The sequence below is a fragment of the Dryobates pubescens genome, chromosome 19, assembly GCF_014839835.1.
Source record: "Dryobates pubescens isolate bDryPub1 chromosome 19, bDryPub1.pri, whole genome shotgun sequence".
Classification (NCBI taxonomy): Eukaryota; Metazoa; Chordata; class Aves; order Piciformes; family Picidae; genus Dryobates; species Dryobates pubescens.
In genome coordinates, this window is record NC_071630.1 from 15,344,779 (window position 1) to 15,367,708 (window position 22,930).

The window sequence follows — 22,930 nt, forward strand, 5'->3', positions numbered from 1 at the left end:
AAATGCTGTATGCTGCTTTCCTCTGAGCAGGTAAGTGGCTTTGTTCCTTGGCATGTCTTATCTTACTGTTTTAGGGAGACTGTTATTTGGGATGCTGCACTACATAGCCATCAAATAGGCCCTGTCCTTTAGCATTACATCTTTCTGATACAGGAACTGCTGCTGAAAAGTGTCACAAGCTGGCTAGGCTTTGAAGACTGTGAATGGCAGGAGTTGAGCAAGCTCCAAAATAGTTTGTATCTAATACTTACAATGTCTGGTGTGCTTCTATGGGAGACGTTTGTGTTGCACAAAGAAATTAGGTTACTGTGGTGGTTCTTACAAAAAGTTTACATTTCTCCTTTGGCAACGTTAGAGATGGTGCTTTTAAAAAAGTCTGTTTAAAATATACTGTTACAGTGAGGGCTTCTTAGTCTCAACTGTTACCTACAAGTAAATTCTCAAAATGAGATCCCAAGCGCCCTGGCACTTGGGAGCTCTCATGTCAGTCAGAGGGCAGTCACTGCACCTTCAAACAAAGATACAACCACATTTTAAAATAGGACAATACAGCTGAGACATACTTCACCTTACGTGTGCTTGTTTTCAATTACTGTAAGGCACTCATTGAGGAATTCACTGACCCATGCTTTCAGTAAGAACAGGCATGCATCATTACAGGCCTAATTAAAGTTTTAATACTGATTAAAATGTTTGATTATTGTATTATGTTAAACTGCAGTGGTCTCCAACCTCATTAAAGGATACAGGCTAGAAATTACTCAGGAGTTTCAGTTGCTCAGTTTAACAACCTAGCTACTGTCAATGTTTGATTTAAATATTCTGACTAAAGCACACTTTCCTTCTGTGTTAGCATGAAAATGCAGAAAGAAGTTGAACATGATTTGATGAGTATTTACTGAACATAGAATTGAGCATGTGATATAACCATCTACATCTCCTCAGTAATTTACCTTAGCACAACTGAAAAGGGAAAACATTTAAATCATTTGGAAATGGAACAGAGCTCAGTTGTGAAAGCTAATCTCATTACACACCCTGATTCAATTAAACACAGAGTTTGCCATCAGTAGCACTTTAAGTTTCCTATCATTAGAAATTAATTGCAGTGGTAATTATTATAACTGAGTTATTTGCACAGGCCACAAACACTCTTATAGGTGTTCAAATGTTAATTCAACATTGGCCTAGAGGCACTTGATTATTACAACTCTGTTTTTCTAAGAAACAAATGATCCTAGTGGATGTCTAATTAAAGTTGGAGAGTACTGTTAAGACTTGCAGTCAGATTTAATCTCTAATTTCGATACAAACTCAAAGCAGTGTTAAAACACAGCAAAAGCTGTGTGTTAGCTACATAGCATTTAGAAAGTCAACACAATTCACGAAGTTCTAGCCCGTAAAAAGACAAAGAGTACAAACAAATGACAAAATTCTCAGGATTGTGGCCTGTTCACTTCATCCTCAAAGAGAACTGAAAATAACTCTAGTCCATTTCTTAGGATAAAGAGCAAGGACACAATGACTTTGTGCTAAAATATATAGCTTTGTGTCTAAAATGAGTTAGAGCAAAACTCCAATGCTTGAACATAGATAAAATACCTACATTTCTCTCTGATTTTAGAGATGAGTTTTTTATTTTATAAGGTTGGCAGTGCTCAATTTTGGCAGCCTACTGGGGAGAAAAGGATCCCCTGTAGTTCAGAAAGCAAACACAGAAATTAGTTTTCTGAGAATCCAAGCTGAGAAATTTGGGGGTTTTTTGTTTGTTATGGGATTTTACAAGGATACAAACATGCAATGTGTATCAAGCATGCTCTACCCCTAACTCTCATCAGAAACACGTAACACTCCATCATTAAATGCTTAATGTTACAAACAGTATGTTTCTGTATCACTACAATGTTGGACGACGACTGTTTTACTCATCAAAGGTGTGCTGATTCTGCAATCACACTCACAAGCTTGGAAACTCACATCTGCATACACTCCCAAAGAATTCAAAAAAGAGGCACTGAAAGAGCAGTCAAAGAGGATCAGGCTGTAAGACAAAAGTCAAAATTTGTGACTATTTTCAGGATTCACAAAGGCAATGCATACTCCTACAGGAGCAGCATGGCCTGCTTTCACTGCATTTCTACCATTTTATGCTAAAAATCCAAACTGCCAAGCAGAACTTCACAGGCCACCTGTTCTGCAGTGGTCATGCAGGCTGCTCATTTTGTATGTCTTCCAATCAGTTCAAACTGGAAAACAATTATACCCTAGGTATACAGAAGGTCAGATCTTCTAATCAAAATGGTCCCTGCTAGCATTTATTTATGGATCTATGAAAATGTTGCCAACATCAAGAATGTTGTAAGAACTAAACTGTCTAAAAAAAAAGAAATAAAACCAGTCAAAGTAATTAAGCAAGGAACTGTCTATGTAAAATGTCTTACAAATGCCACATCTTTGTAAACTTCTTCTGCATCTTCTACTGTGAATCCTGGCACTAAAATACTGAACTTGAAGCCATGGTTGAAAACGTTATTTATGCTTAGCAAGTTTGTAAACATGGAATGTTTTGTTTTGAAACACTCTAGTGAAGTGTGTGGTGTAAGAAGGCAGATTCCTTTTAATTTCCTCACAGAAGCGAGGATACAAGGAAGGTTTCAGATCAGGTTCATTCTCTCCCAAACCATCCATGATCTGTAATGAAATTGAACAGATTTGTGAGATATCTTTAGTCAATTCACAGTTACAGGCAATAACAAGAAGCTAAGAAATAACCTCAGGCTGGTGAGATTTGTGACTGCTTGAAAGGGGGAGAAAAATAATCTTATAGCAGTTAAGATTTATAGCATCATCTGTATTATGGGTAAAGCTGATTTCTCAGAGGTACATATCTGCTTTGGCTTATGTGGTTTGCTGTGGTTCCACGGTAGCCCAGAAATACTTGAGAACTCCCCTGACAAAACTGAGCACTACAACAGTCCACTGGTCCTGCAGGAATTGAAGTCATGAGATGATTTTACACTCTTGAGAGGGAGCATTCCTAGTGTACTGCTGACCTGAAGCTCACCAGGAAGTGATTGCTTATTTTGCCTAGGCTGAATTCCTCTTCTTTATTTTTCCAAACCATCAAATACCATTAAAAGCAAGCAATGCTCAACCAGGTGATTGTGAGAATGTCTAAAGGCTTCATTAGATTTTTACTTCTCGCACTCGTATCAAAGTTGACAGAGCCCAGGCTACTCTAAATCATGATTCTAGTAAGAAAAAGTTACAGATCCTGTCTATAATACTTACATGGCCATTAGCTATATCTAGTAAGTCACGTAGCCGACAGCCTCTACTGTGCCTTCTTTCATAACAAATGCTGTCTTCTAGGATCACGTAGTCTGTGCCAAAGGATCGCAGTATTCTGTAAACATCGTCAGGAGATCTCTTGGCATAGATCTGATAAATCTATAGAAGAAGAAAACTGAGCTGTCAAACAGACTAAGACTATTCCTTTGTTTACATTCTCATGATTCCTTCATCTTGAACCAGAGAACATCTAAATTATAGAAATAGGTAGTGTAAAACAATCTCCCTCTCCCCAGCTTTGTGTGGAGTTTCTTGGGAGTGGTGTCTGTATAAAACGTTACGTGCTACTCTGGGACCTGAAAGGCCTATCAAGCAAATCAAGAGATGCTCCATATGAGTTTAACAGCCAAACTGGGCAGGAGATCTATTAATACCAACAGCACCCAAACCAGTTCACTCAGAACTAGCTTGAGTTCTTCATACATATACCAGCTGTCAGAAATGAGTTAGCAGATGCCTGAAGTACTACAAGTTGCACAGAAGTTAAATTATAGAACTCTATTGTAAAGTAAGTTAGTTCAGTTAGTAAAGCACCTGATGGCATTTGCAGTGTGCTGTTAGTAACTGCATGTGTTTCCTGGAATGGAGCCACTGTTATGTATAACAATTACTTTAGTCAGAATACTCTTACCTGTTTTGTTCTCTCTCTTAGATTCTTATCCTCGTAATGGGGATGATTAGTTAAGGTCCGTCCAGTGCAGAGTTTGACTCCTGCTAATAGCTGCATGCTCCCAGCAAACACTGCTGTGTTTGGAGTGTTTGACCTAGAGAAATGTTGATAAGTCTGAGGAAGTCTCTGTAGAGGCATTTTTGCATTGCTTGTTACAGATCAGAAGGAAAAAAAAGACTATAAAAATATTTTTCTGCCTCTCCTCTGTTCAGTGAGCAAAGTGTGCAAGCAACTGTGTTTTCTTCAAATATGTAGCAGACAAATCATGATAATACTGTAACTGCAAAGAAAAAAAATGTACTATGCACTATCAGGAAATTTAGGGATAACATGATCCTTAAAATTTCAAACTACTTCCATATTTCTCCTAATGCTTGGGTTCATATAAATCCTGAATATTTGTAAATTTCTATATCCATTGGGTTATCTTTTAATATTTCAAGGAACTCAGTGTGACTTAGACTTGAGTCTGATATGTAAGGTATTCTACTGAAAATGGATTATTTAGTCTGCATGCTAAAACTTCGTGTTCCTGTCCATTCACCATTCACTTGGAATGAAAACTTTGTTGTGCATGACATTATTTCTCCTGTTCTGACAACACTGGGAGAAGAACTGTGAAACAAAGTCACTCCATTTGCAGAAAGTGGGGTGGTGTAGGTGCAGGGCATGCCAGATAGAAATGCTGTCAATTACTGGTATTGTGATCTCATCTGAAATTCAAAGCCAATGTCTAGAATTGTTACCTAAATAACAGCTCTTGGTATCTCAGCATTGTTTAAATACCTTTAATAGAAAAAAGGTATTTTTTTTTCTCACCTTCCCCTCAAGAAATTTACAATGTAAAATGTATGTAAAGACACAACAGAAGGGTGTAGGGAAAGGGTATAGTGAAAATGCCAGGCAACAAATAGTGCTATGATTAGGCTAATTAAAAATAGTCAGAGTGAAATAACAGAGAGAAGCTACATGAAATCAGGTAAAGTTAAATGATAAACGAATGTGAATAGTTGCCTAACATTCACATACATGTACATATGCCATCTATAGTGGTGAAGTAACTTAGGGGTGCATTTTAGGGAGCTTTTGAAACTGCAGCTATATATCCAGTCTTTGTTAAGCTCCACAATCAGCTTGAAAATGGTAAGAGACCAGTATTAAATTTTACTATCACCTTCCAAGAGACTATCCTTAGCAAAGGAATTAATAATCACAAACTCTACCTAAAAATTCTTGCACTGGTACCGTAATCTCATATAGGCAGGACAGAGATAATATTTTTAACAGGCCAGTCTAACTTTACTGATACACCACAGGAAAGCAAAATTTTTTTGGACTAAGCTGAAAAGAATGTGTACTTAGATTCACAGAAGGACTTGGTAGAACTTAAGATACCTAAATGAAAATGATGATTCTCAAAGCATTTTCAACATATTTCTGTGTTTATGCCCAGGCCAGGAAACTTCTAGTGTGAAAAGTCTCTTCTTTCTGTTCAAGATTAGTTCAAATTCTATAACGCTCTGCAGTGCTTATCTCCTGATTGGCCTTGCCACAGCCATCCTGCACCTCTGATTCCTGAAGAGCTCATTATGATGGTAACTTGTAGACTCAAACTTTCTTTAAACAAACCCCTACAACAAGTACCAAAGGCAAACCCACAAAGAATAGAAAAAGATACCAAGAAACAGCCTGCAGCCTCTTTTCTTATGTAGGAAAGTTAGAAGAAATGGTGACAGTGCCCTTTTTCCATAACTTACTGGTAAAAATCCTCATCAGAAATGTAGAAGGTGAAGGGTTCAATTCCTTCCCTTTCCAAAAGGGGTGAAATATAGGTGAGCACATTCCTTATTATTTACCAGCATTTATTCCTCCTCCTGTACCTCAAAAGCAATCTGGGCCTGGTTGCAGCTCAAAATCTGGTATTCCAGATGTTTCTCTGAGCCTCAGATTTACATGTTTGAAGTTCTAGACAACTATATGCTTTAAGATCTATCACTGTCTATGTTTTACTGGGGCCAGCTCAGACAATTCCCAGACCAACAAATGCTACCAGAGCTACTGGAGGCACTTTCTCGTCACGCTTTACTGGGTCAAGCACACAAACCTGGCACTGGATTTCACTGCTGCAGACAGACACTTAGAAACTGGGAGGTGACACTGAGCTTCATGCAGCATCTGCCCTCCTTAATTGTATCCTAGAGAACTTCAGCTGCTGTTTCTAAGCATTTATCTTCTGAAGAAGCCACTGGCAGGAGACTGGACAGTGAACGCTTGAGTCTTCAGGTCCAGACTGCTTTTTACATGTCATGCAGGTGTCATTCTCTAATACTCCTGAGTCAGACACTAACTGCTGTGGTCTGTAGCCAAAGTAGCTGATGTGCTTCAACCCACTGAATGACACTTCTCTATTATAGAAAAACGAAGCAATTTTTACAAATGTCTGAGCAAATGATGTATAAAATGAAAGGATAATTTGTTTTTCTAGCTTTCTGCCAAGCTCCATACCACTCTGCCCAACCTGCAAACAATTTGTTCTGTACAAAATGTCACTACATAATGATAAGGCCTTACAGGTCAAACTGATTTACATTATATAATTTAAATTTCATTCCAAGAAGACCTGATGGCATTTTGAACAAATAATCTCATTTATTTTTGAAGCTCTATGCTTTCAACAAGTTAATTACAGCTGAACTAATGGGTAAACTAAGCACTATAATACACTGTATGAAGCTTTTCTTTACCTACATTTAAGAAGTTAGAGAATTACATAAACACTAAAGAATAATTCATTAAAAACAGAAGGGTTTTACAGGAACTACTTTCACAGACTCTAAAAATGGTAACAATTCTTTCTCTTAAGCTGCTAAACAATTACTGTGAGTTGCTTTTAAGGGTGTTTTACAGAAATGGCCAACATTGCAATTGTAGTTTAGATCATTAGAAATAAAATTGGTATTAAAAGTCCTCCAGAGTTGAACATTATAGTTCACTTTCAAAACTGTAACACCTAATCTCACATTATTCCTTTAGAATAGACTAGAACAGAATAGACCAGGTTGGAAGAGACCTTCAAGATCATCACGTCCAACCCATCAACCAATCCAACCCACCTAAACAAACCACGGCACCAAGCATCAAGTACCTGGTACCTGGTGTGATACAAACGTACAAAGCAAAGGGGTTTGAGAAAAGGAGATTCTCAAAAGGGGGTCTCAAACATGCCATGTTAACAGTTCTTTTTTTCCCCCTTTCAGGTATTTTTATTTGCAGAATGCTATATGAAAATGCTACAGGTTTAGCTGCACATGATAGGCAGTAAAGCACATTCAGTCAAAGTGTCATGGTTCTTTTTTTTCCCTCTGGTTTGGAAAGACTGAAAATTGCAAAAAATGGAAAATGACAGCCACAAAGAGCGAGCAACAAGATGCATTTTCTTTTTCTAGTCCCAGCCTCAATTTTATGCATGCACATTCTGTACACAGAAAGGAGTGCGCCTACACAGTTGGCACAAGCCTAATTCTCAGGCGCTATCAAGTTCATGCCTGAATTCTACTGATGAATCAGTCAGTGACAAAAGATAAGCCCAAGAATTTAAGAACAATAACTTTTTTTTAAAAAAAAAAAGTAAGTTAGAAGTGTAACATTGCCTTTAAAGTCTGGAATATGTGTTGGTTTTGGTGTGATTGCCCTTCAAAATCAAGCATGCAAGTAAGAATGAAAAGTTACAAGTTAAAATTTATGAGCTGTCTTGAAATTAAAATATAGCCATTCATAGAAATTACTAAATGAAAGAACTAGCATTGAAATGTGGGTGTTTCATTTTGGTAACCTTAGGAGCTTTTGGGAAATTTGTGGGGTTTCCACTAATATAACAATTTGCCTGATTCAAATGCTGCTGATGTCCAACTAGGTTCTGCCAAATCTCAGCCTGCGATAACTTTTCCACTGTTGTTTGAGATTTCTAAGTTTCTGTGAGTTGTTTGTTTGTTTGTTTGTTTGTTTTTTGGTGGTAACTGCTTATGAAATATTCCACACATCTAGACAGGTTTCCCCTTTAAAGGCAGAAGACATTGCTTCTTAAACACTTACCAGAAGTAAACAGAGTAGGGAAGTTCACGCTATTGATTTGCTCATTCTACAGATAGTCTTCCCCATCTCACAAATGAGCATGTTGTTCCTGTTGTCTTAGGGAGAAAGACCAAAACTAAGATTTTCTTTTTAATATACCTCCCATCTGGGAACACAGCTGTGAACTGTCCCTGGGTTACTAGCAGGACTTCTTGACTTTTTTTTTCTTTAAAAAAAAAAAAAGCTAAGAAGATGACATTGTTTGTAGTTAAAAAGCAAGAGACTGGGATATGCAAGATCATTATGCAAAAAATTCTGCTCTGCAACAGATGCAGTCCCATACTATGCAGTACTTCACTGTAAGGATATAAAGCAGTATATCTTCCTGAAAACACTATGGTAGTTTTAGTACGGGGAAGAGTGAAAAATACATCTGCAACACTCAACAGTGGACAGACTAATAGCTGGCTATCATTCAGACTGTGTATTTGGGCAAGTTATTGTGCACTTAGATCTAATCAGACAGAAGGGTTTTCCTGTTGAGGGGAGACTGCAAGACAGATGAGCTATTCCTAATTCACCGCTATACATGACACATTAGTTTCTCGTACTGAGTTTTAATAATGAATGATTAGTTCCTGACACCAGCCTTGACAGCTCATTAACTACAACAGAACTGTCAAGTCTTGGTAAATTATTTTTTCTTAGACACCAAAGCTAAAGAAAATCTGTCCCACTTTGAGAAACTTACCATAAATTTTGTTGACTTGTATTTCAAACACAGATAATTAAATCTCCTTTACAGGAATAGTATTTCTATACACAATAAATTCTAAGTAGAAAATTTCCCCCTGTAATTGTCTGTCATGACTTAAAATGAAAAGAGGACAAGCACCACTTTAGCATTCTCAGCACTAGGAAAGTATGAAAAATTATTCTCATTGGATCCAGTCAAATCCAGTTCATGGCTAGGAATAACTCCACATGCATATTTTATGTATGAATCTATCTATAACTCTATATATTGTACACAGGAGATTTGAACTATCAGACATTTACCCTCTTTTAATAAAACAGGACTGCTAAATGGAACTGGCTAGTAAACATTAGTCACAAGGATGTGTCAATATGGCTTCAAAGAGTCTAAATAATGGAAAAAAACCCATGGCCTGCCTTCAAAATAAGTCAGTGAAGGCTTGTAATAAATGTTGTTTCTAAATTACTACTTCTAGTTTATGGATTAAAGAACTACAACACTATTGAGTGTAAATATGTTGCTATGGGTAGAACAGGCAGGGCAACTGCTTTCACTGAAGTTCATTCCATATGAAAACACAACACAGAGCTCCAAGGAAATACTTCAAACAGATTAACGTTAAATGTAATACATTCAGGTTTACTTTCAGAATGGTTTCTTCCATTTCATGTTCTGGGGGAAAAAAATATTTGTCAGAGTTCAAAATAAGTAGAACTTAACCTCCAAGTTCTAGTGGTTACTGTAAATAAAGAACATATCCCTTAAATTCACAGTCCTCCAAGGAACATCCTGTCCCTTTCTCTCAAGACCTTCTACATGCAGTATTCTAAACTGTTTTCACCTAAGAAAACCCCTTCCTATACTCTGTGAGAGAGCAGAAATGATGATGTGGGGTTTGAATGGTTAGCTCATGACTTTGCACCTATGCTTAGCTATGACAAGATCATGTTCAATTACAACTATTTTGCTTACAGTTTAGAACACAGGGTCAAATTAGTTTTAATAAGCATAAACAATTCAGGTTATTTTTAAGTTCAAGAAACACTATAGAGTACAGATTTTCCAATCCTACAACAAGCTTTTTTAAATTATAAAGCGGAAACCAGAAAGGACACCAGGTTGGGGGAGGGGGGGAGGAGGGGAGGTAAAATTATTTTACTTCAATGATCTATTAATGTAAAGAAGTTGTTATGATACAATGGTAGAAGTGTGATATCTCCAAGTTTACCTCATTCAGCTGAGAAAGCTGTATGTACTTATAGAAGCAAATGGAGTCAACAGGTTCCCTGATGCACATGCAACACACCACCAGGACACTGAACCACAGCCAAGCAGTCTGGGGGACAGCCCTTAATATGCTAACCTCTCAATAGCCCATTCATCCTTGACTATCTCCATGGGTCACTAGAGTTCACTGATGAGCTCTGACAAGTAAGGAGAACACTATAACTAAGAACATTAGATCTACACAAATAGCATTTAACTTAAATGGAGAAAAAATCCTCTTACTTAATCCAGTTCATCAGCTCCACAGTGTCTGGGTCATAGAATTCTCTCAGCTCTGACAATTCATCCATTATTCCTGGCCAGAACTATAATGGAAACAAAATAAAACAAACTGAAGACAAGTTCTGGATGTTGAAATGCCTTTCTTCTTAGCTGGTAACTGATCTTGCCCAGCTGATGGATAAGTTGCAAGACATAAGCATATCCATCCTTCTTTTAGGTAGATAGGTGGCTGTCATTGCAGAAAGAAAACAGTTTCAGAGTTTGCGACCAGCAGGTCCTTCCAGATGACCAGAAGACACAGAATTTATCACTCTTGGTGATCCTGAGAACAGCTTTTCTTGGATGCACCTCTTGCTGGAGCGAAGTTTTCAGAACTCTGTTAGTTAAGATCAGTCAACATACAAATCTTAAAATTAATGGGAACCCAAAAGTTACCAGGATGCAACTGCTGTGGAGGATAGGATGCATGTTAATGTTTAAGCTGTTAAGAAAAGGAACAAGATAAAGAGGCATCTTTAGACAGTTCAATATATAACAGCCAAGATACTAAATAATGCCTATGATTACAGGAGAAGGAAAGGCCCCAGGAATTAACATTCAGTTTGGAAAGGCAACTTACAAAAAAATAAAATGGTAGGAAATCTGTATCAGAAGTTAAAATCACCAGACATGTTGTGGATGCCATTAATGGCATTTCAGAAGTTTGAATTAAGAGAGATCCACTGAAGGTAAAAAGAAAAGTGTGACTGAATGGCAACATCCAGTAGAGCACTGGGGTGAAAATGTTTCAAAACTTACTGAAGAATACAAAAATCAAACCTGTAGGAGAGAAATAAGGATTGAAATTGATTCTGAAAAGCTTAACCCTCCTCTTAAAAAAGCTAACAGAACAAAGATTTACTTAAGGGTTTCTTGTTATTTATGTTAGTGCATATTCAAGGGGAAAAGGGAGCAATTAAGAGAGAGCACACCAAGCCTTTGCACCAGTCTTTACTTCAGAGGTGTTATGGTGAAACCTTCTGCAAAACTACTTAGGTAAGGATTGCTGGCTTGCTTAACTGAAATGTCACAGGGGAAAAGTGTAAGAAAACCTGCCTGACAATCCAAAAAGCCATAAACCATCCAATTTAGATGATATCCATCCAAGGCTTCAGAAGAAATTTGAATGTGAAGCTGCTGAGATATTTAGCAAAAATAGGCGTTCTTTCACTAGAACTGTAATGATATAGGAGGACTGGGGAGGAGAAGATATAATTGGACCAATTAAGATTTAACTGTTTACTTGATATGTTTGTTAAAGTAATACTGGCTGGTAGACTGAGAAGCATCCAAAAGATAGTTATGGCAGTATGGTAACCATACAGTTTTGGGAAGACTTGCTGAAACTAGGGAACTGATTTTAAATGCCAGCAATTTACTTAAGAATGACAGACACATAGACACAAATTGATGGGTATTACTCTACTGAGAAGTTAAATGCAATGGACACAGATACAGCTGAAATCTACCTAAAGCACATTAAGTGAAACATAAGCAATGTTTAGTGCTGCATTATATACATGTTGTGTTACCTGCAGCAGAACTGAAGTACACAGAAATACTTCAGTGCCTGATCTAAAAGATGTTTGTGCTACACTAATGAAGACAACCTGTGTAAACAGAATTATAGACATCTTACAGGTCTCAAACCATACTGTGTCTGAAACAAAGCCAACATTGTAGCTACAACTGTGTCTCATGAAGTACTGCTCTAGTGATGTATTTTGGACTGTATTAACCACATGCCTCAAAAGAGGCTTTCATTAGCTTATTCAGGATTAGGTTAATAATCCCATAAAACTCCTATTTTGAGAAACAGCCATAAAGAATAGTTCTGACAATTGCAACCATAGCAGGTAATGAAATACAAAATTCCCCTACTACTAGATTAAGAAAACTAGCCATGACGACCAGTTAACTTTGTAGTAAGTATGCAAACTGCTCATGCAATCTGAGCAGTCACAGTGCATGAACAGATGAATTCTTATCTGGAAGGGACAGAGATAAGCAAGACTGTTATTGAAATCTACTGGCATTGTCAGGTTGTTTCTGAAGGTTTTAGAGAGAGAGAATATATAAACACATTCTCCCAGAAGCAATGGATACTTTCTGGATCTCTCTCAGTAAGAATTTTTATTCTGATCACTGTCAGAAAACCTGGTGAGAAGCCTTATCTGCCTGTCAAGCAGGATCCTTTCCTGGAGCGTCACTAACTCTCACAGATTTGCAGAAAAGACAAACACACAGATACATTCACTCCCCTGGCTGCTGAACTGCAAGAACAGACTTAAGACAAAAAAAAATCCTGAAAGCCAATGTATTTCTTTATTCCTACTGAAAGGTTTGAAACATTTTCCATGTCAGTAAAAGTTATTTCCTACATTAAGAAGAAAGACAAAAAAGATGCTTTTCAGGCAGACTGAGCATAACTAATGACTGATCTAAAGCCTATGAAAATCAGTGACTTACGTTGACTTCAGAATTGAATCTGACAGGGTTTAGGAACTTCACATCTGCTCATGAAGAGTGGGAGGAAAATTATTCCCAGTTGATCTATTAGAATGTCATGCTCTTGGCATCACCCATGTCAAGAGAAACACCATTATTTCTATCATTTTCAGAGATGATGAAAATGGTAAATGATTTCCCTAACCAGCATACCAATGGGAAAAAATAAATCCTAGGAAGTCCACTAGCAGAATAATAAGAAAATGTAAGTGGAATACATTAGTATAACTTTGTTAAAAACTCAGTCTTTTCTAACTTTTTGTTTCACTGTTTTAAAAGAGTGAACAGACTTCCAGAGTGAACTCCATTAGCACTTTTCCCAGCTGTTAAGCTTCACTAATGCCTTGAGTTTCTCTGAAGGTAGTTAACAGAAATGTTCTCATCTCACACTAAGTATTGCATAAATAACTTCTTCATCAAAGTAGCATCTGATTGTTTGGTCTTTGTAAATGCAGGTCAAAAGACAATGTTATACCCATTAAATTAATCTTCTAAACCCCACTGATGTGACAAACTGACAGACTAATAATCTCATACAAGTTATTATTTTAAATATGTATATACATTTGAATGTTTGACTAGATTAATTTGTTTCTGGGACAGAACAAAGATAAGTACTTGATGAGTTTAACAATTCTATACTATAGAACATAGGAGATGAGGAACAGCAGAATAGAACATTAAGATAATTTTTGTGCCTACAATGACTAATTACTCGATTTAACTATCTGAATCTTATCTGCAATTTAGGTAAAACCAAACCAGGCAACTTACATTTCCATAAAATTATGCCCATAAAATTATGCATTTAAGTAACACCTGGTAACTGATTGTATGCAATCAGACAAACAGGTGTATCTAGGAAAAGCTACTTTGGAACAAATGAACCAAACTGATCCTTTACATAGTGTTTCATAGGCATAAAGGTACTCCTACTTCAGGTACTCTATCCCAAATTTTAAAATTCAGCTACAAATCTTGCATGTAATTCTTTATAAAACAAAACCCCTTTATGAGAAAAGGAAAATGCAACTTAAAAAAAAATGCCAAAACATTGAGAAGAAAAATGTCTTACCTTATATGAAATGTATAGCAATGTAACTATGGGTAGAGAATACTTAATCACATGCATCTAAGAGAAATTGCAGAAAAAACCCATCAGTTATTTTGATACATTCATTTGGACAGACTTAATTTTTAATGTATTGGCATCTGACATATTTTTTTATATGGTGGGATTTACAGAGTTTGAATTAAGACATGCTCTGATTTAGTTTTCAAGTAAACTCCTTAATATAGACATGTCAAATATGACAGATTTATTTCTGTATACTTAAATCTATCTTCTCCATAGAAGAAAACCCTACATGATTCAGTGTCACAGACTGTAAAGGTGACTGATGATAATTTCTTAATATGGTCACCAAGACTATTTTAGTAAAACTGTGGTTATTTTTCATAGTCACATCTATAATGCCATCTAGTGTATTCAGATGGAATTGTTTAATGTATAGACCATTAGAAAATACATTTTATTTACTAAATTTACAGAATGTACTTCAGATATATTCATTTTAAGAGGACTACAATGTCTTACAATTCTAAGTTTTGATTTCACAGATTTACAGAATGTTAGAGGTTAGAAGGGACCACCAGAGATCATCAAGTCCAACCCCCTTGCCAAAAGCAGCATCACCTAGTGTAGTCTGCACAGGAATGCATCTAGGCAGGTTTTGAAAATCTCCAGAGGAGACTCCACAGCCTCCCTGGGCAGCCTGTTCCAGTGATCTGCCACCCTCAACGTAAAGAAGTTTCTCCTCCTGTTGAGGTGAAATCTTCACTGTTCAAGTTTGTATGCATTGTCTTACTACTGATAAAAGCTTGGCCCCTCCACTTGACACCCACCGCTCAGATATTTACAGACATTGATCAGATCCCCTCTCAGTCTCCTCAAGACTAAACAGCCCCAGATCTCTGAATCTCTTCAAAGGGGAGATGCTCAAGTTCCCTAATGATCCTTGTGGCTCTCCACTGGACTCTCTGCAGCAGATCCCTGTTCTTTTGTGATTTGGTTTAGATAGGGAGCAAAACCAAATTCCATGAAATGCTGTGAGTATAGCACTAACCCTTTGGGAAGTGTAGAGATGAATACACCTCAGGATAGGTCTCCAGACTTCTGTGCTGCACAGGCCAAAAGATGCAAAAACACACATGTGGGATGTCCAGAGGTACTTCATTCTGGAAGAATACAGAAAATTTTGCTGATCTTCTGAACATTGCTAAGCCATGTTGAAAGCAGTTGTATTAGGGAAATTCTGAACACGGGGCTCTTGGATTTTCTGTACTCTGAAATAACTGAGTAAAAGACTGACTTTGCACTTTATTAGGTGCTCTTGAGAAAATCTATGCTTCCAAACTTCCAAATTTTCTTTTTGGAAGGACTTTGGGAAATACCTCAGTATACAAGCACAAACACACCAGGGGGAGAAAGTAGTTTCATGATCCTATGAGTTTGTGGTCCTCGTATTTTGCGCTTTTCTCCAAATATGCTCAATTGTCTAAAAAAGCCTTTAGTAGAATTAAAAAGAAATATACCTCATTGTGCTTAATGCCAGGCATCCAAAGAGAACTGTGTGAATTAAGTTGTAAGCAGCATCAGGTTTCAGTGTTACTGTGCATTCTTCCATTGTTTCCATGGAATCAACTTGAGTTGAACCACTAATAACACAAATAAAAAGTATTACATTAAGTTCTGTAACACATTTCATACAGTTGGGTTTTTAAAAGCATTTAATCCTTCTGAGGCTAAAAAGCCTCAGTCATCTATGATACAATTAAGCCTGATAGCACCAACTTGATGCACTAGCAGGCATACTTTCATGTCTAGTTTTCTGGAAATGCAATGGGTTTAAATGGCATGTTTTCAGAATGAGATAAAATTGTTTACAGAAAAGCATGAAGCCTTGAAGCAGCTATTCTCACAGGGCTTACAGGGCTTCTGATGAGAGTGAAGACTTCACTGTTTTGTTGGGCTTTGCCTGATCTCTCTATAATGTGTCCTACTGTTTCCTCAGTACTTGTGGAAAGCAATAGTCTATGCTGCTCTATTCAACTGTCAGGTCCTTAGACTACTGAACAAGAGAAAACAGATTAAAAGAGTGCATTATTTTAAAAATACTTTTTTTTACCTGAGATTCTGAAAGGCAACAATTACAGCTCCTATTGTCATAAGGAACAGAACAAATATGTAGACATAAAAAAGTAATGTATCTGAGAGTCTTGAAAAAGTATTTAATGGTAGTAAACCAAAAGCTTCTTCACAAAGATACAGGTTGGCATCAAAATCTCTGAAAGAAAAAGTAGAATAAATCCTTGTCATTGTATTTCACAGCTACATGCAAACAAGGACCAAAGTTTTCTTCTTTTCCCCAAGCAATTATAAAGCCACAGTTGCACAGATTATTATAAAGGAAAATGTATGACGTGAATGTGAAGTAAAAATACATGATTCATCACCAAAATTTTAGATGAGAACACCCTACAGGCTTCATTTAAGGAAGTCATAAAAAAAATAAAATAAAATTGCAGCTAAATCATACCTTGTTGCCCCAAATCCAAATTTTGCTTTCAGGAATTTGAATATATGTTCATCTGACTCAAGATTAAGAATTTTCTGTGAAGGGGGAAAAAAAAATGAAGGAAATAGTGTTTTAAGTAGCAAAAAACTAAGCTTTCCACAATAAACAGGTTTTTTTAATCATTTAAAGGTGAGGAGAAAGCTCTTCACAGAGAGAGTTGTTAGGCATTGGAATGGGCTGCCCAGGGAGGTGGTGGAGTCACCGTCCCTGGAGGTGTTCAAGAGGGGATTGGACATGGCACTTGGTGCCATGGTCCAGTAGTCATGAGGTCTTGGGTGACAGGTTGGACTTGATGATCTTTGAGGTCTTTTCTAACCTTATTGATTCTATGATTCTATGAAATGAAACTGTGAAGCAACACAGACTTACTCAGATAGGGTACTCTGCAATCCAATAAGCATTCAGCTTGTAATTATGGTCTTGTAGTCCAAAGGGCAAGTTAGTTACTTTTTATCATATCTTTTAGGTTCAGTTTCCTACTTACTGATAAATATTATCCAGGACAAGTTTGCTTTAGCTGTATTTTTTAGTTTAATGACTTATCATATCTTACTATGAAACTTTTAATTTCCCCATGTAGTAAATTTTAATCTGCTGATACAGATCTCTTGAAGAGACTAAAACTGCAGGCTCTGAAATGTAGTGAAATCTCATTCCAATTTTATTTAATCTTACTGTAGATGATTAACAAGTAGCTTGTAACATAATACATATTGAAGTTCTACAACAAAAATTATTTACTTACCTTGATGAATTTATTTATTGTAAGAGTCAAGCACAAGACTAACAGCACATGGAGGATAAGCTTCCCAAGCCTATTGAGCAAGCTGCCCCTTTTTAGATTTTTCTACAAAGAAGAAAATATTAATATTTCAGTACTTTTTTCCATGTATTTGGTATAAAATATTGGCATTTCAGTAAATTTGTATGCATTTGGAACAAAAGCAATGCAGACTATGTGAAACTGGTCACCTGATAGGCCTGATGAGGATGAAATTTGGATTAAGATTCATGTAAGCAAAAATGTATACCATCACCAAGTATCAGGATAACGATCTATTTCTTCCACAAAACATGAAAAGTCCCCAGCATATTGATCTCTCAGAGCTTTATAACTAGCCAAATGGCCTTCCTTCAGAGCAGCCCCATTATATTTATACAACTGCTGGCACCCAATTCAATTGGGGTTGTTTTCCAACACTCTCCTAATTTTAGTAGTACTGTGTGCCTTTTGAAAGAATTATTCATTAGACCTTCCACCTCAATGTGGCAAAGATGTCTTCTGGCTCCATGTGGCAGTTGATTTTGAACAATTTTCCAGTTCAAAGCTCCAGATACAAGAACGACTCTTTGGCTGCCTACAGACAACTTGGAATAGGTGCAGACATTGTCTAACTGCAGCTTGCACAATCATAAATGTTAACAGCAATCACAGAATTATGGTGTCTGCTTTGCTTGGTTATGCTGTAGTTAGTGTAATTAAATTCATTATTTGATCATGCAATGTTTTTGTTGCTCTACGCTATAGTAATTCCTCTAATTAGTATTAGTAATTGTGGATTATAATGCATATAAACTACTCGTCTCCACATATCACACTCTTTATTTAGTACTACACAAATATGTTGGTACCTACCTGGATTGTTCTTGCTATCAAGACAGAAGTATTAAAACTTATAAGTAATGATCCAAGAATCATAGAATTAAAGAACTGTAGGACACAGACTAGCAGTAATCCAGAAATCTGGATGATATAGAGCCATGTAACCTGTAACAATAATGAGATTTTATGCCTACAAAACTTCATAGTCATAGCTGCTTTTCTTTGAGTATGTTTTATAATTTATTTAAACATCAGTAATTTTTACAAAAATGTATCACCTTTCACTAAATCATTACACTCAGGCACTGCTATATCCTTTCTGCATTTATGTCCTGAATGAGTTAGGTTAGTATTTTATACCTGGTTTATGCCTAGAGAAGTCTGACACTAGAATAAAGCAGATGAGTTAAACAAGTGCAGAGGAAAATATTAATTAGTATTTGGAAGATGGTTATTTATTTTCCTAGTCAAAGACACGTTTCTGTACCCTCTCTAACATCTTTATGGCTAAAGAAAGCATTACAGCTTAGTGCAGTTCAGCAATCAAACACTATCTGATTTCTCTAACTTTTACAGTAGCCGTTTTTGAGCTACACTGATCTACTACAAATGCTCAACTGAATGCCAACACTAAAAACCATCTGATTTTCTGATACACTGGTACCAAAACGTAAGAATTACCTTGCACAAAGACCTTAAGTTTAAAATTGTATGACAGCAGTGGTGCAAGTCAGTATTAAATGGTCCAACAAACTCCAACAGTTTTAAGTAAGAATTTTTTGACAATTAATATGGAATAAGAATGGTGCATTAAGTCCATTTTAGTATAATTCAGGATGAGGCTTGTAATTTGGCAAGATAGCTGATTGGTCACAGTAATTGCTAACTGGAACTTACAAACTGTTAAACATTTATTAGGATATGCAGCCACCATAGTAATTTTCAGTTGAATTAATACAATTACTGGTACTCAAGTCTGCATCAAATTTAAAATGATATTAATGTGAATTAATCTTCATCCTACTGTAACCTTCCTTAAGTAAAGTTAGAACTTTTTCAACTTACTGTAAGCTTTTACAAGAGCTAAAAATCTCCTCAGTAGAATTTCCCAGTGACACTATTTTAGAAATGTCCTGTAGAAGGTGAAAACATCTTCTGTTTTCTATGATTGACTGTAGGTAATCCCTTATCTCCTTAGTAACACCCGTTTTATTTTTTGGCTCATTTGGTTCAGCAACACAGCATTGACAATGTTGTTATTTTGCTGTGAATTTCAATGTATGAAAGATACACTGTTTTAATTTCAGCTTAGCCAAAGACTTCTTATGCTTTTTTTTTTTCCCCCTGGCCATTTCCAGAGGACATGATTAACTGTGTTATTAGATCAACTGTTAGGATGGTATTTAAAAGCAGTTCCTTAATAGTGTTAAAATGTAGCTGTCTGAACTAAACAAGACAAAAAATGCACAATAGGAAATAAATTGCAGAAACTGAAATAAGATCATTGGAGAAGAAATCAGAAATGGTGGTGTTTTGGTTATTCATTTTGATAGTTGTGGTATATATACTATAATTACTTAAAAGCACAAAGTATCAGTATTATATCCAGTAAAATTTCTATTAAATTTACACTGGTTAGTAAAATACCTCCAAAACTGTTAGCTTTATTTCCAAATACATTCTCACCTTTGCTGTGGGAAGCATATCAAAACAGTCCAGTATGAATAATGCCAATGCTTGTATCAGCATCATAAACTGATTAAATTGCCAAGTCAGGCTAAAGAGAAATGTTGCCATGAACACAGCCACAAGTGTCAATTTCTGGAAGGAGGGAAAGAAGTTATATTTAAGTTTATGCTTTCCTTCATTAAAAAAACCCAACAAACCACCACCACAAAAACAACCCAGAAAACCCCAAACTACAGAAAACTCACATCAAAACCAACCAAAACCCACTTTAACATAGTTTTATTTTAAATAACTATTAAAAACATTACTGTGAGTTTTCTAATTGCAACAACTGCTTGGAGGATAATGAACTTTAGTTACATATTTTTATACTGTACTTTACTATTCTAATACCACTTGCAAGAAAATGGTGAAATCTCAAATAATTTCAGCCCATAGATGCAATATGTGTTATACAATGCTATTAATGGCAGTTGTTTGAAAAAATTATGGAGTAATGATTTAGGAACTGTTTGTGAAAGAAACTATCACCAATTTCCTTTTATTCTTGTAAGATGCCTGGTATTTGTTAAACAAATGAAATCAAAAGAAACCTCTTAATCCTTAATGTTTCACAAGCTTTTCTACTGCCCATTTTCTGTTAGTCTCTTACTCTTTCTTAAATACATAGTTCTGCTGTTAAATTAACAGAAGGCTCATTTTACTGTTTTCAACATTCCAAGTGATTTGTGTGTGTACACCTCTACTGCTATAAATGCTCACTAAGTATATTGTCCCAAGTTTTATAGACTATTTTTGGATATTGATTTTACTGTGTCATGCTTATTAAAAATACTCACTTCTTGAACAGGCTGTAAATGAGCTCTGAGTAGGTATGTAATGGCTGCTATCTGAACAGCAAAGAATGGTAGTGCCCAGTTCTCTCTTAAAGGGATGGTGAATTCTACTCTTGTAGTATCTATTCTGTACAAAACAAATGGAGATCCATAAATTTAAAACAAAAAACCAACTTGGTGACAGAGAGGTTGCAATGACACGAATCTTTGTGGCATTTTAACTACTTATTGATAAAAATGGAGGCTCTACAGTCTAATTCCTTCAACTTGCCTGGCTCTGAGAAAACACCATGAAGGTTCTCCAAATCACACATTTTTTCTGTACACCAAATGCTGACTTTACCTCCATTTACTGCTAAATAACCTCAACAATGGTTTAAATCTTACTTAGGAAGCACAGCTTGGGTAATTAAAAAATGAAAACAACTTATCCCAAAACAAAACCACTCCCAAGATCCAGCATATATTTTTCATGCCACAAGGTAATTGTACTTCACTTTTTTTTTTTTTTTTGGCTGGTAAAAAGCATATATAAAAAAGGAATTTATTTCTTCTCTGTGCTCCACAGTGCATTGGATTTGAATACTGCTAAAGTGTTTAGGAAATTCTGGTGGTTTTTTTAATGTTCTAATATTAAAAGTGTCCAAAGTTAGTAAAAAGTTACTCAAAGAGCAGTAATTTACAACACCTAATTCAAAAGTTAAAAAAAAAAAAAAAAAAGGTGTTAAAAAACCACCTTTATTCTTGTGTAGATAAAATGTTTCTTAAAATGGAACACATCTGAAGAAGGCTTAGCTGGATGAAAAAAAAGCTTAAAATGGAGTTACTCAGTAGCCTCAGATGCATTTGATCTGGACAGAAAGTCTTTATCTAAATTAATCTCATGTACTTATATTCTACTTGCATAAGGGATAACAAGCTTCCATTGTTCAGGAATTATTAGAAAGATGGAAAAAACACATTTGCTCCAAGTATGCTGTAAGTAGAAAAGACCTCATGAAATAAACATGTGCACATTGCACGTGTTTTTTAATCACTTTCATCTTAGGAGAAAGAAACATTTTATCAAACAGTTTTGATAGAACTGACACTGTACGCTTACTTTCTTTATTAAGTTATGGCTGTCACCAGCTTTAGCTTCATGCCAGCAAGCTGCTGGCCTAGAGCCAGTTATTTTATTTTCCTCTCTAAATTGAGAATTCTTCAAGTGATAAAGCACTAGAGCAGCTCAACTTTTCTATGAGTCTTAGGAATAAGGGAACAGGGAAACTGAACTTCGCTAATGATCTTGGGCTGTTGAAGGAATCCCTGGAGGCTGTGTGGGGCAGTGAGGAGAGGCCTGAAGAGCATATAAATAGGTGTGTTTAACATCTAAGGGATCCTAGGCTGGAGAAGAAAGGGTACATCATCTGGAGATTCAGACATATCTGAAAGACATAGTCTACTTTGAGAGACCAATTTAAGCCAAATTATAGATTTTGTATTATTAATGTTCCCACCATTTTCTGGCTAATCTGGACAAAGATATTATAGTTCCATTTTTTTGTCCAATTAGTTGTACATTTGAAAGTTTAATGCCTTACCTTTGACATGAGGTAAAGATTAGAAAGATTAAATGGTTAATCTCACTCACCTGTTTGTAATGTACCAGCAAGCTGCCAACAACCCTGAAAGCCATGTTCCACTAAGAAGCCAGCTTGTTACATACAGAGCAATGACATAAACTGCCTGAAGTCCAAACAAAGTGTAGATATAAAAATAAACGGGCTCTAGGTATTGCTGTAAAACACAAGAATAGTGATGTTGATACAAAACACTCATGAGGGGGATTATACTTAGCATGAATTTATATTTTGCTCTAGCAAATTAAAAAGGTATCAGAAATACTTCAGAAAATAACTAAAAAAGGGAGCTACGATTCACTGAGCAATCTTCATAACGCACTTACAATCTAAAGCCATAAATAAATGCCTACCTGAATTGGAAGAATCCTATACAGAATGCTGAGAAACACCTCCTGGTAAACATTCATTCTTTCAAGTATGTTAATTGTCCTCACAGATTCAGTTTTATTGTCATATACTAAACCATGTAAACCTTAACGATAAAGAGAAATTGAAATAGGAGATTGTCATTTTCCCCTCTGTCTTCATTTGAACAGTGAATAACTTTTTCAAAGGTATTTTAGGACCTCTCATCAAAACCTGCAAACTTTGAGACAACGATTCAGAACATATTATCCTCTGAATCAACATGGCC

General features: G+C 36.1%; 1 protein-coding gene across 2 annotated transcripts in view; it reads right to left on the reverse strand.

Moving 5' to 3' along the window:
• Positions 1 to 1,403: 1,403 nt before the first annotated feature.
• DPY19L3 (dpy-19 like C-mannosyltransferase 3) overlaps positions 1,404 to 22,930 on the reverse strand; it is a 31,250-nt gene continuing 9,723 nt past the window's right edge. The window contains exons 5-19 of one of the 2 annotated variants that reach the window (XM_054169970.1): positions 22,647 to 22,768; positions 22,305 to 22,450; positions 20,675 to 20,798; positions 19,833 to 19,967; positions 18,180 to 18,311; positions 17,289 to 17,390; positions 16,505 to 16,578; positions 16,094 to 16,252; positions 15,501 to 15,623; positions 15,032 to 15,143; positions 13,981 to 14,037; positions 10,359 to 10,441; positions 3,983 to 4,115; positions 3,292 to 3,450; positions 1,404 to 2,691 (exon numbers count right to left, since the gene is read on the reverse strand). In XM_054169970.1, the coding sequence (XP_054025945.1) occupies positions 2,530 to 2,691; positions 3,292 to 3,450; positions 3,983 to 4,115; positions 10,359 to 10,441; positions 13,981 to 14,037; positions 15,032 to 15,143; positions 15,501 to 15,623; positions 16,094 to 16,252; positions 16,505 to 16,578; positions 17,289 to 17,390; positions 18,180 to 18,311; positions 19,833 to 19,967; positions 20,675 to 20,798; positions 22,305 to 22,450; positions 22,647 to 22,768 (1,823 nt within the window). In that variant the 3' untranslated portion in view covers positions 1,404 to 2,529. Of the gene's footprint in view, positions 2,692 to 3,291; positions 3,451 to 3,982; positions 4,116 to 8,061; positions 8,209 to 10,358; positions 10,442 to 13,980; positions 14,038 to 15,031; positions 15,144 to 15,500; positions 15,624 to 16,093; positions 16,253 to 16,504; positions 16,579 to 17,288; positions 17,391 to 18,179; positions 18,312 to 19,832; positions 19,968 to 20,674; positions 20,799 to 22,304; positions 22,451 to 22,646; positions 22,769 to 22,930 lie in introns of those variants that run through there. The other variant, XM_054169971.1, reaches the window with a different exon arrangement.